Source organism: Daucus carota, chromosome 5 (assembly GCF_001625215.2).
Source record: "Daucus carota subsp. sativus chromosome 5, DH1 v3.0, whole genome shotgun sequence".
Taxonomy (NCBI): domain Eukaryota; kingdom Viridiplantae; phylum Streptophyta; class Magnoliopsida; order Apiales; family Apiaceae; genus Daucus; species Daucus carota.
The window spans coordinates 43,662,565-43,675,136 of record NC_030385.2 but is presented as its reverse complement, the minus strand read 5'-3'; the positions used below and the strand labels follow the sequence as shown (position 1 = coordinate 43,675,136).

Sequence of the window (12,572 nt, the reverse complement as noted above, 5' to 3'; positions counted from 1 at the left end):
ACAAGCGGCCTCCTTTTATCGGAGAAAAAAGTTGAGAATGTCTGTTTTATCTTTTCAATTTCTACTTCCTCTCATCAGTTAAACTATAGGGCCGTTTGAACAAATTTAAAAACGGTAAAGAAGTGGATCATAATTGAAAAATAAATAAGTTAATAAAATATTTGAAAAAGAAGTAAAAGTTTTGAGAGAGACGCTAGTATTCTCAATTTCTTCAAAGTGCTTATACTTATTTACACAAACGAGTTAAGAAAAAAAAAACAAACAACTTCTATAATGCTAATATACACATCACTTATAATACATTTTATTGTTTAGAATTTGATGGATAGTCATGATTTATAATATAAATTATTTTTATGAAAAAGTTATGATGAATTATATATATACATACAATTTATTCTTTTAACTCATTAATATCCAAATATGATATAACTCGATCTAATTTATATTATTAAAAAGAATTATTTTTATATTTTTTATACTTATCTTACTAAAAACCTAAATAGCATATTAAAATAAATAGGTTAGTATTAATTATAGTAGAATCCCCCCTTAATTGTTCTCCATGCACATAATGATAAAAAGTCTCATGCTTCTGTAATATTGAATAAATAAATTCTCCTACTATGATAACATCTTGGAATCAAATTTTTAGGTTCAAATGTCATTCGAGAGGTTTTCTAGTATATAGACGAAACTAATAAGACCTTTCCTTTGCAACAAGCTGATTAGCTGAATCATTTATTTAAGAATCGAATGAAATTAATTTGAGAGAACTTGGTGTCCCTTTGTCTGAGGCTACATCACTACCACATAGTCCAAATACAAGTAACCGATACCTATACCTGTCACATTTATTCGGATTTTATTTCAAATGCTGCACTGCACCATACACAACAACAAAAAGATAAGAAAAACAAAAAGATAAAAAAAATCCAACTGGTAAACACTACACCCCTCTTTTACATTATCACCAAAAATCATCAAACAAACTGCACATTGCTTTTATATACACCTCCTACTAAACCAACTAGTCTTAGAAATAATAATTTATAACCACACAACCTTTCTTTTTATTCTTCAACAAAAGCACCCCCTATGTACTGTCCCTCAGCCGGAAAACCTACCGGAAAATTCTCAAACCCTTTTGATATTTTATTTTTTTAGCTAGAAAAAAGGTTTGCATATAATTTATTACATGCTATGGATAATATGAATGATAATAATACATCTAATAATTCAAGAGGAGCAAGTAGTTTCTTGTACGGAATTGGAGGCACCTCTAGCTCTTCTTCTGCTCATCAGCTGCCTCTTGTGATGAATGGATTTCATCTCCCTAATGATGAATCAAGTAGGTTTCATCATCATCCTATGGTGAAAATGGAGGCTGGGAATCATAATTCTGTGCACCACAGATTTCATTATCCTTCTGCCATCAGAAGCCACCAGGAGAATATTGATCAGAGTGAAGGTGCGGCTGCTGAAGCTATTAAAGCTAAGATCATTGCTCATCCTCAGTATTCTAGTCTTCTGCAAGCTTACATGGATTGCCAAAAGGTTTTTTTAATTTAATACATATTACTCGATCTGTAATAAGTACACAGGGTAGAGACTAATATAGTCTAGGCTCTATGGCATGAGTATTTAAATTTCTGTAATCGACTATAATTGGACTTATTACTCAATCTATAATAAGTACACAGGGTCGAGATTAATATAGCCTTAGCCTTCTGGCATGAGTATTTAAATTTCTGCTATCAATTGTAACGGAATTTATTAGGTTGGAGCTCCGGCAGAAGTGATGGCTCGGCTGGCGGCTATTCGGCAGGACTTCGAAGCCAGGCAGCAAGCATCAGTAAACTGCGGAGAAGCATCCAAAGATCCAGAGCTTGATCAATTCATGGTGTGTTTTTTATGATTTTATCTCATAATTTTGTTCTTTCACTAGTGATTATTTTTAGATTCAATTAATAAAAGATTGATCAACAGGAGGCTTATTACGACATGCTTGTGAAGTACCGTGAGGAGCTAACCAGACCATTACAAGAGGCCATGGAGTTCATGCAAAGGATAGAGACTCAGCTCAATATGCTCTCCACCAGTCCACGTCAGATCTTCAACCCCGGTACTCCCCTCCATATCTGTTACTGTTAAGTGACCGTTTCTTCCAAAACCTCAAATTTCAACAAAAATAACCATATATAGCAACTCCGGTCGTCTCTTCTGTATTTGCTAAGTGACCACTTCTTCTAAAATCTCAAATATAAACAAAAATAACCGTATATCCGTACGTACTATGAACATATAGCTGGAAAGAGGAAACAAGATACAAGTGATGAAGGTAGATCTATGTGGAGTGTAGTTTTGTTATATTTGGGGAAATGTTAAGTTAGAACTGGCAGTTGAAGTAAAGAGATGTGGAGATGGAGTGTGATTGATTGTCATTTATTCACCGGGAACCCAAACTTTGACTCACAGAACAAACTGCCACTGCCCTTGACTGCACTCTGTGTGTCCTTTTGAAGAAACCCTAATCACCACTTTACACCAAAACCTCACAATTTATTCATACTTTACTCTTTATAAACCAGACATTGGTAGGGAATTAGGCAAACACAATCTCACTCTTTTCAACTAATCTCATTGATTAATCATCTGACACACTCATTGGAGTAATTAATTACTAGGGTTTTGTTCCCCTACTTAAAAAAAACACACTTATTTTGTTCTGACATGTATGTGTGTATGTGTATCAAGGTGTGTGCAGTTATTAAAATGGTTTTCTTACATTCCCGAGTAGAGTAGTGGAGTAGTAGAGTAGTAGGGGTGTATGGCTTTGAAAACTGGAGAAGAACATAGGATGCTGTTTCACATCAGACCTAGCAAATATAGCCTGTACATCTTTTCCTGCCTCTCTTTTCTTATTTACTTCTCCCTAACTTTTTATTTTATTTAAGTGTCAATTTATCTGCTTTCAACTTTCTGTCTTTTCATTACTTGCTCTGTCCCATTTAATTGTATACGTTTCTTTTCAACTGCTCGACACGCATTTCAATGCTCTTATAAAATATAGTTCCGTAACTTATTTTTGAGATTTTCTTTTTCTGAATAAAAATATAACATCCAAATTTTAATTCAGAAAAAGAAAATTTCAAAAATAAATTACACAACTACACTCTACAGGAGCATTAAAGTCCGTGCCGCGTCCCCGTCCCCCAATGTATACAACTCAGGGGGCGGAGGGAGTACATAATATGACTAGTAGCAGTAGTACTAGTTCATGCATGTATTAATATGACTGTTTCTAGATCTAATTATCTTTGTCTGTGGACTTGTGATATCCACTTTGATTTTTTTACTTGAATACACTGGGTAACGTTTTTTTAATTAATGTTGATAGTTTTTTAAAGATTTTTAACCGGTTGATTATAAATAAGTGCTGCTAGTTGGCTGGCAATTGTTGTGACTATGGTGTGTTGCTTGGATTTGAAATAAAAGATGGGTTTTGTAAGGGCTGCTGGGAATCAGCTGATGTTTAGAATAGATGCACCTTTTCAGTTTTTCCAGTTAATGCTTGTGAGCAATCAAGCAATGAGCATCAGCAACATGTCCATTTGTCTCGGAATTAGTTAGGTTCATTTTCTCCTATTTCTCCTAGGACTTGTTATTTGGTGGAAGTCTGAAAGTTTTTATATTAAGTTTATAAGCAATTTACTAATAATTTCTTATATTTTCGCTTGGTAAAAGTTTTTGTTTTTGTTTTTGTTTTTTTTTTCTGAAAATGGAAAAAGTTTTTGTTAAAATGCCAAAGAATTATCCAATTTTTTTTTCTTATGTTGTAATACTTGATTTCAGTCCTATACTCCTACATATAAAATCACATTTCAACAACCTGTAAGCAAATCCTCTAAAAATAAGTAGCCCATTCTAATTAAAATTCACATTGGATATAAACATTACCTTATAAAGTCTTGACCAATCCAAGTAATAACTTTAGAAAAAATTTGTAATTACTTCTAAATTATGTTGCCCGAGTTCAAGTAGGTATGGTCAAACAGATAGATAATTATAAGGTATTCTGACTTCAATTTATTTAAATGGATAATATGCAAAACCTATTGGGAGTAAACAAGATGTGTTTAATTAGGTTTCCTGAAAGATTGTAACTTAAATCAATTATGTTTATTTTTATTACATTAATGCCGAAGCCTCCATTTCTTCTCACTTTCTTCTTTTTCCTCATTTTTCTTTTTTTTCTTTCTGCATTGTAAATCCATCTCAAAAGTGATCTTTTTTAGTTTGTCAAAATGCCTATATTCAATAATGACAGTGTCAAATATTTTCAAGTACCCAATGGTAATTCTGGTAGGGAGTCCGAAATCGAGGAGCACATATATATAGAGGCATTGAGACATAACTTTGGGTGTTAGTATTTGATAGGAGCTTGGTGGAAAAGTTGGGTTAACAAACAATATTACTTTTTTCCGTAATTGTCACAAGACAAGCTCGAAACCTTTACTTTTATGGTACACACTCAGTGAAATTGGTATAAACAGCTCAGGATTCCCAACTAAAAACACTACAAGAGAAAGGAAATACTCTCCAAATATTAGAGCTGAGTTCAGTATGTTGATAACTTGTAAGTTAGTCACAACCTGTGAAATTATCTCTTAGAAAAGATAGATGAACAAAAGTGATTCTAGATTCCACAATGAAGTTGTAACCGAAGGTTGAGGTATAAGCATAATTAGAAAGCATGTTCAGAAAAGGAAATACTAGTTAATCATTGACGGTAAGATGCAAAATTGAATACACTTTGAAGTGCTTTGTTATCAAGTTCCATATATATACGCCTGATCGTTTTTGTTTTACTAAGAGAGATGAGCATTCACTAATATGGGATGACAGGCTCCACTTTATGACCTTAATTATTTTTACTTGTGCTTGCTAAACATACTGAACACCGCTCTAATCTACTAAGTTGAATTTTGATTTCTACTGAATGGATTTTGCGTATACTCCACTACTAAGTTAAGTTTTTATTTTTCCTAGTTCGACTATTCTAGTTGATGGTACATTGTAATGGATCAGACAGGATCCTAAAAAACCTCAAATTTTACTTGTACTTAGTCAGTTTGTCAGTGCAATTTTGTGCTTGTTCATATTCTTTCTTAAGGATTTGTATTAATTTTAATCACACGACAATTTGGGATGCTAGAGGTTGATTACGTTTCTCGCATGTTTTTTCTTGCATGTTTTATAGTTGATACTGATTGTGGCAAACCTAATGTTACCTAAAGCATATTATATGAAGTGCATAGCTATTTTTACAATTTTTCTCTCCTTGGTCTGCTGCCCTAACACAGTCTGCTATTTTTATGCAATTTTCTCCCCTTGATCTGCTGCCCTAATATAGTATGTTTTAAGGCGTCTGATAAAGTAAAGGGTTTACTCTTGTTTTCTAATTCTCTCTATAATTAACTAGATGAGAAATGTGAGGTCATTGGTTCGTCAGAAGAGGATCAAGATAATAGCGGTGGAGAGACAGAACTTCCGCAGATTGATCCACGTGCTGAAGATAGGGAGCTGAAGAACCACCTCTTGAGGAAATATAGTGGTTACCTGAGTAGTCTCAAGCAAGAACTTTCCAAGAAAAAGAAGAAAGGAAAACTACCCAAAGATGCCCGCCAGAAGTTACTAAGTTGGTGGGACTTGCACTACAAATGGCCATATCCTTCTGTAAGTTTTTTTTTTCATGCAAATCTACATGTAATGTTAGATGCATAATGTAAACGTAGTTAAGATTACTCAAGCAAATATGTAATTAAATAAGATGTGTTGATACACAGGAGACGGAGAAAGTAGCATTGGCAGAATCAACCGGGTTGGATCAGAAACAGATTAATAATTGGTTCATCAACCAAAGAAAACGACACTGGAAACCTTCGGAAGATATGCAATTTATGGTGATGGATGGACTTCATCCTCAAAATGCAGCTCTATACATGGAGGGCCACTATGTTGGTGAAGGTCCTTATCGATTGGGGCCATGAATAATAAACGTGGGCCGGTCTCCCGAGACAACAATGATTAATATTGTGCCATAAATCTATGAATACTATGGTTGTTGAGAGTTGGCCAGTGTTTGTGGGACTGTTATGTATGTATGTATGTTATGATAGGAGAGTGATTTAATTATTTTTAGCTGAACAGCTTCAGTTTTGCTTGTCCTTTCGCAATCTTGAAGATCTGGAAGTAAGTTTTCGAGACCTGCATATTTTACTTGTACTGATATCTGTATCAGAACTTCTGTTCAAAGTCTTAAGATAAATGTATGAAGTTTGTTGTGTATATTTGTTCAGACCTTGTAACGTCGAACAGCGTGCTTTTATAGTTCTAATAGTTTCAAGTTTTACGGATACTGAGAGGATCAAAGATTCAATGAGCATTGAGCAATGAAACAGAGAATGCCTTTTATTATTACAATAGACACCAACTTAAACCATTTAGAATTACACACAATTTAGACAATGTAATGCAAGTTCTGATTCCACAGCAATGGTACCAATTGGGGTTATAGATCGATAGAAACGACGATTGGAGACTCAGTTTTATCCACAACAAATGTCTTGAGAACCTTCTTTCTTTGAGAGAAGTTGCGAACTTCCACTTCATATGTTCCCTGGAAGCCTCTGAACTGAAACTGTTGTTGTTCATCGACATGTCCATGTGCATTCGACATCCACTCTTGCTTAAGCTCAAGCAACCGTTTTCCTGCTTCGTTGATATCGCCTTCTGCATTTACCAAATGTGAGTTATCTCTAGCCATAAAGAGCTCCCAGAATCCCCACAGCATTATTCCTTCTACAGCTGGATGAGCAAAACATTCTCGAAGCATAACTTCTAAGTCATCTGCTCTGATGTGCTCGTTGATGGAAGACACGTCGACTTCTGTGAACCAGATTGGAAGGCCAAGAGTGCCTAAAGTGTCTAGAGCAGAACAAACAATAGGCCCGACTGGATTGTCTATGTGTCCTTGAATTCCTATCCCTCCGACAGGTGCACCTTGTTCTTGCAGACCAAGAATCTGCTCAATGTACTTTTCTGGAGTCGACCTAGTGTCACATCCATCCTCAATGTGATAATCGTTTACAAATAGAGTAGGCGAGGGATCTAGTTGGTTGGCAGTCTTGAACATGTTGGCTCGGATATCTTTACCTAATCGATCTTGATAAAATGATCCATGCAGCATCTCATTGTTAACATCATAGTGCTTGAACTTCCCCTTGTAACGGCTTAAAAGGCCTGTCAGACGATTCTGAACTGCTGTCATCAAGTCGGCTTTGTTGAGAGCCTTCAACCATGGCTGAACCGTGTTCTCTGCTTCCCAGAAGATACAGTGACCACGGACTTCAATATTGTTTGTGTTGCACAAGTTCAGGAGGTCATCAGCATCTTTGTAGTTTAATTTTCCTTGTTGGGACTCTGTCCAATACCACTTCAACTCATTTGCAAATACAGACCAATTAAAATGTTTCGTGAAGAAATCGACAAAATCTTCGTTCTCTATGTTTGATCTGCTCATACATGAACCAATGGGGAAACTGTTTTGAGTTTGTCTGACTTTTACAAAAGTACCAGGCAGCATGCTTGAATCAGATGCAGAGAATTTGAGGGTGACATCGCGTTTACGTACCTGCAAAGCAACAAAAGGAAAATTTGATCGTATCCTAACAATGTCAGTTTCTAATTACTCAAGTAATATAATCATATAGGGAATTTAAACCTGATCAGTTTGCCTTTTCAAGTGTCTAAACCTTGCTTCCCGGTTAACTGGAAAAATCTGCAGTCCCGCGACCATGAAGTCAACACCTTGAGCAGGACCTTGAACATAAACCATCACCTTAGCTGCCTCTCTCTCAATTCTAAAAGAGCCGCCAATTTCATGCCAACGAGTATCATTAATCTCAGCTTGGCCACCATTCACCCATTGGCTGTCCACGCCAACTGCAACATTCACGTTCTGAGGACCAGCTGCCCTGGAGCCAATTCTTACCCAAGCAGACACTTGGTATGTCAGGTAGAGCTTGACTTTATCAGTGATCACCTGAGCAGGTCCCATCCAAGTCTGAGTCCGATTAGTCACAAGAATGCAGCGACCACTTAATGGTGCATGTTGCCCTAAGGTATCTCTCGCCATAGGTGGAAGTACACGAGGTGAGCCATTTGCAACGGTTAAGGTGCAATTGCCAAGAGAAAACCATCCATTGCTGCCATCATAAAGGTTGCTGTTTGCAATTACATTTACTCCATAATTTGCATCCTGCAATACAGTAAAACAGCGTCTCAATATATCAAATCTCAATTAGTTGAATCTGTTCTGTCAAGAAGCAATAACAAGAACTGAATCACTAATTCAAATACCTCTATAACTGGTGCAGGTAATGGAGGGATCTTTTCTGCGTGCTTCAAGGATAAATTGTTAACGAGAATATCAGTGCCTGCAGGCGGGCCTTCTAGATATACAACTACCTTTGATGGATTGCCGTTAATAAGAAATTTACCCTGCAACTGTACCCAATCTTTATCTGTGGCCTGCGTACTTTAAGAAGTAAACATATAGAACCGGTTATATTAAGTACTGCAACTACTATGTCTCCGTGCAAAATCCATAAAATTACTGGTAACATTGTTAGCTCATTTTTAGTTCTAGATGAGATAGGAAAAACTGACCTGGAGATGCCTATGTACTGCTCCTGGAAGTCTGGTGTCTGGACCCATAAAGTAGCTTGTACATTGGCACTTGTAACATTGTTACCATAAATCCGTACTACAGCAGATACCTCATAAGCAAGCTTTCTCTGAACCCTTCCAGTTATATCCTGCTGAATACCATTCCAACTTTGTGTGCGTTCTGTTGCAGATGCAAAATATTTTCCAGACTTGGGTAAGATTTTTCCATCTCCCATGGAGTCGTGGACAAGAATTTTGCAGCCTCCTCTTCCAGACCAATTGTTAACACCATCATCAAATGCAGGATTCAGTATTATATTCTCACTTTCAGCTGGAACGTCTCCGGTGCCTTTAATCTGTCAAATTGCATGATAAGATACACATTAACAGAATGTATAAACTACAGTATAATGAATAAATTGTATGCAACATCAACTTACACTGAGCTTGCCGCGCCTGAGACATGAAATCACTACTGATTCTATGAGTAAGTCTATTCCAGGAGATGGCCCTTCCAAATAAAATACAACACGCTTGGGAATTTTTGTCAATGAAAATGTTCCTTCTAATTTCTCCCACCTTTCTTTACTGACAGAGATTCTGCATGTAGAGACACTTATTAAAATAACTTCGTGTTTAATACAGAAAGGCCACACACAAAATTTGAAGAAGTACCAGTACCTTGATACGCGTTGATAACTAGTTGTTCCGTCTTCGTGATCCAGCTTAAGTGTAGCCAATACATCAGCCAATCCCTCCACAGGCCCTGCTACTTTAACCTTAGCAGAAACTGTGCAAGAAGAACCAGGCGAAACTCTAGTTGTGATATCTTGTTCTAACCCTTGCCAACACTCCTTGCGATTAGTAACAACAGCATAATGACTTTCTGACTCTGAATTTGCCAATGCTCCTTTGTGACCCGAACTTGCAGAAGCTACAAAGCCTTCGCAGCAATTTAGATTCCACGATTGCAGCCCTTCAGAGAAGTCATGATTTAGTATGATATTATCAGTGAGACTGTTTTCTGGACCCTCCATTAGGCACTCTTCTAATTTCTGCTGGATGAACAAAAATTCGAGTGGACAGTTATGTGATCAAGATAAAACAGAAATATTAATTTCATGAAAATTAAGGATGATCAATTAGTAACTAAATAATGTACAAAATACATGTGTTCATGTTGAGGATCTGATTTACTTTTAAACAACAAAATGCCGATAAAATTATTAGAAACAAACAAATGAATCAAAAACATGATGGAATCAAAAATGTACCTCAGAGTGAGATGCATTTTGGACATTGCTTGCTGATGGGGTCTCCATTGTTTCCTACGACAAACAAAAACATTAACATTAATACTCAAAGCGATTTTTGATGAACAAACAACTCTGCAATATACATGATAGATTACCAGACAATACCTCTGAATATATTTTCTTTCTATTAGCCCTGAATACTGAGCTTATGAAGAAGCTTTTCAGGACTCTCCTCATTATATACAACAAAATATCAATAAATTTGAATTTTAAAAAGATTTTACTTCTACAAAAAGCATGGACCAACCCAACCAGAACCCTCCAATCAAAGAATGAATTTCGAACCCAATAAATGAATAATTGAAGACGAAAAATAGAATTGAACGCGAAAGAAAAAGAGAGGATCAGAGAGTAATAAGAAAGAACTTTATAATTTCTTAAACTTCAAATTTGATCCACTCTTTCTGGGCAATCCAAATTGTTAGATTGAGTAAAGAGTGAAACATCCATTTTTTTATTTCTTTACTATATTGATTTGTTGGTTGATGAGTAAACTTGGCCTTGCAGATTGAAAATGCTTGAAGTAAAATAGAAGGATAGTTTGTTTATTATCCTATATGCCTCTGTTTAGTTCTGTTCATTCCTTCATAAATTCCATTCATTTTCAGAAGAAAAGTTTATAGAAAATTTTGCTTATTGGCATACAAGGAATGTATAACCATAACATAGGACCCTAATCCATACATTAATTGCAAAATACAGAGAGTATTTGCATGCATAGTTACAACATTGCTATATGTACTGCAACAAGAAAAGAACCGAATGATTTTATTTTTTTTCTACGATTCTTTGGCCAGAAATATAATAAATATCACAAGATATCGATGTTGAATAATGTTTGGTGTAACATAAGATTCTGTTGGGCCTTTCTCTAACCTGTTACTTAACATGATATCAAATCTAATACTGATACCTGGCCCTTTAGAGCAGATTACTTGACAATGATCTATTCTTGTGTTTAGTGAATATACAGTACTCAGTAGAGCTGAGATATTTTAGAGAGCAACAGAATGAAGGTAAAACTGATAAACATGAAACAGAAAAGAACATGCATTTTGAACATGGCTTGCTGATGGGGTCTCCATAGTTTCTTTGGATTCATAAGACGAACAAAAACTTAATCAAAGCAAACAAGATCAGTGACTAACCATACCTCTGAAAATGTTTTTTTTGTTGGATCAGCCTTGAATGAATAATGAGCAAGTTTATGGAGAAGCTTTTGAGTACCCTCCTTAATTTATATATAATAAAAAAAACCTTTGAAATTCCTTAATCCTTCATTTGCTTATGTTTATTTATCACTTTATAAATGACATTAAGAAGCTTTTCAGCACTTAATCTATATATATAATCATAATCTATATACTATATAATCAAAAACCTTTTAAGATTTCCTAATCCTTTGTTTAATTATGTCCATCACTTTATAAATGATATTAATTTTCACAAGAAATGTTTTGTTGGAAATTTGCTTCTGGCATAAAACAAATACTAAATGATTAGTACTAGTAGTCTACTAATAAAAAAGGAGGGTGCATTAGTAGTATGTTTGTCTGGCTTTACAAACCTTTATGAGATACTATTTTCAATAATTTATTTAATGTGATAAGTATATTTCGATAATTATTGATATTATCATTTTCAGTTTTAACTTAAAAGTTTTATTTTTATATTCTTAGTAACATATATATAAGTTATATAAAATAAATTTTTTACTCAAATGAATATTAATTTATAATTCTCAACATTTTTATTGTAAATCTAACAATAAATAACAAGACAATATAAGTTAAATATTTAAATAGGATTAAATAGGCCAGGAATGATTTTGGATATTGTGGAATTATTTAAGTTGAGTGAAGTAAATGCTAAAAGTTAGCTATGTTTACAAACATGACAACCTTGTACATACTTTTCGTCCAAACATAGTCTTGATTTAACACAAGCATTTCTACAAACAGGTTCTTCTAAGCAAATGCCACTTCAATCGAAAAATCTCATTCAAATATCAAGTAACTTGTACACAAACAATTAAGGGCAAATGCAACCTTAACCGAAAAAAGTTTCCATCATTTGGTTGTATGCAACTTTTACTCTCATTTGTATCTCAGTGTTTGGAACATGAAAAGTAGGGTTTTTTTCCTTCTTGAATTATGCATGCCTGCTCGATTCGAATTTTAGAAAGTATATTAATATTTTAAGTTGTGATTCATTTTGTAATATTTAATTGAGAATGTTTGTAGTTAAATAAATTATGATGATATAATTAAATTAATGAATTTTTTTGAGTTAGATAAAATGATGAATATCATGATATTATAGTTTATTGTTTCAAAAAATCTTTTCATATTTCGAAGTATTATACTTAAATTAGAAGAACTTTTAAATTTTGCTTAAAAAATTAATTATAATATATTATCGATGGGAGTCAAATTTTAGATACTTATATTCACATGTATTAGACTAAATTTTTTGAATTAATTGGATTTACACATATATATTCGAGATGGACCATTATTGAAA

The 12,572-nt window shown here is 34.5% G+C and overlaps 2 protein-coding genes across 5 annotated transcripts; one reads left to right on the top strand and one right to left on the bottom strand.

Moving 5' to 3' along the window:
* The first annotated feature begins 994 nt into the window (after positions 1–994).
* LOC108223118 (homeotic protein knotted-1) lies at positions 995–6,351 on the top strand. Its single transcript, XM_017397210.2, has 5 exons — positions 995–1,557; positions 1,781–1,903; positions 1,990–2,125; positions 5,486–5,739; positions 5,850–6,351. Exons 1-5 carry the CDS (start codon positions 1,204–1,206, stop codon positions 6,051–6,053), a joined length of 1,071 nt encoding a protein of 356 aa, XP_017252699.1. The 5' UTR covers positions 995–1,203; the 3' UTR covers positions 6,054–6,351.
* Positions 6,352–6,448: 97 nt separating this feature from the next.
* Positions 6,449–10,428, bottom strand: LOC108223116 (endo-1,4-beta-xylanase 1). Of its 4 annotated transcripts, none has more exons than XM_017397207.2 (8): positions 10,155–10,428; positions 10,008–10,061; positions 9,415–9,788; positions 9,174–9,333; positions 8,734–9,089; positions 8,425–8,602; positions 7,787–8,323; positions 6,449–7,696 (listed from the first exon to the last, which is right to left on the bottom strand). In XM_017397207.2, the coding sequence occupies exons 1-8, from the start codon at positions 10,224–10,226 to the stop codon at positions 6,575–6,577; spliced, it is 2,853 nt and encodes a 950-aa protein (XP_017252696.1). In that variant the 5' UTR covers positions 10,227–10,428; the 3' UTR covers positions 6,449–6,574. The 4 variants fall into 4 exon arrangements, with proteins under 4 accessions (XP_017252696.1, XP_063949134.1, XP_063949133.1 ...); XM_064093064.1 differs by having other exon boundaries at positions 9,415–9,791; positions 10,155–10,357; XM_064093063.1 differs by having other exon boundaries at positions 9,415–9,791; positions 10,145–10,182.
* Positions 10,429–12,572: the final 2,144 nt, after the last annotated feature.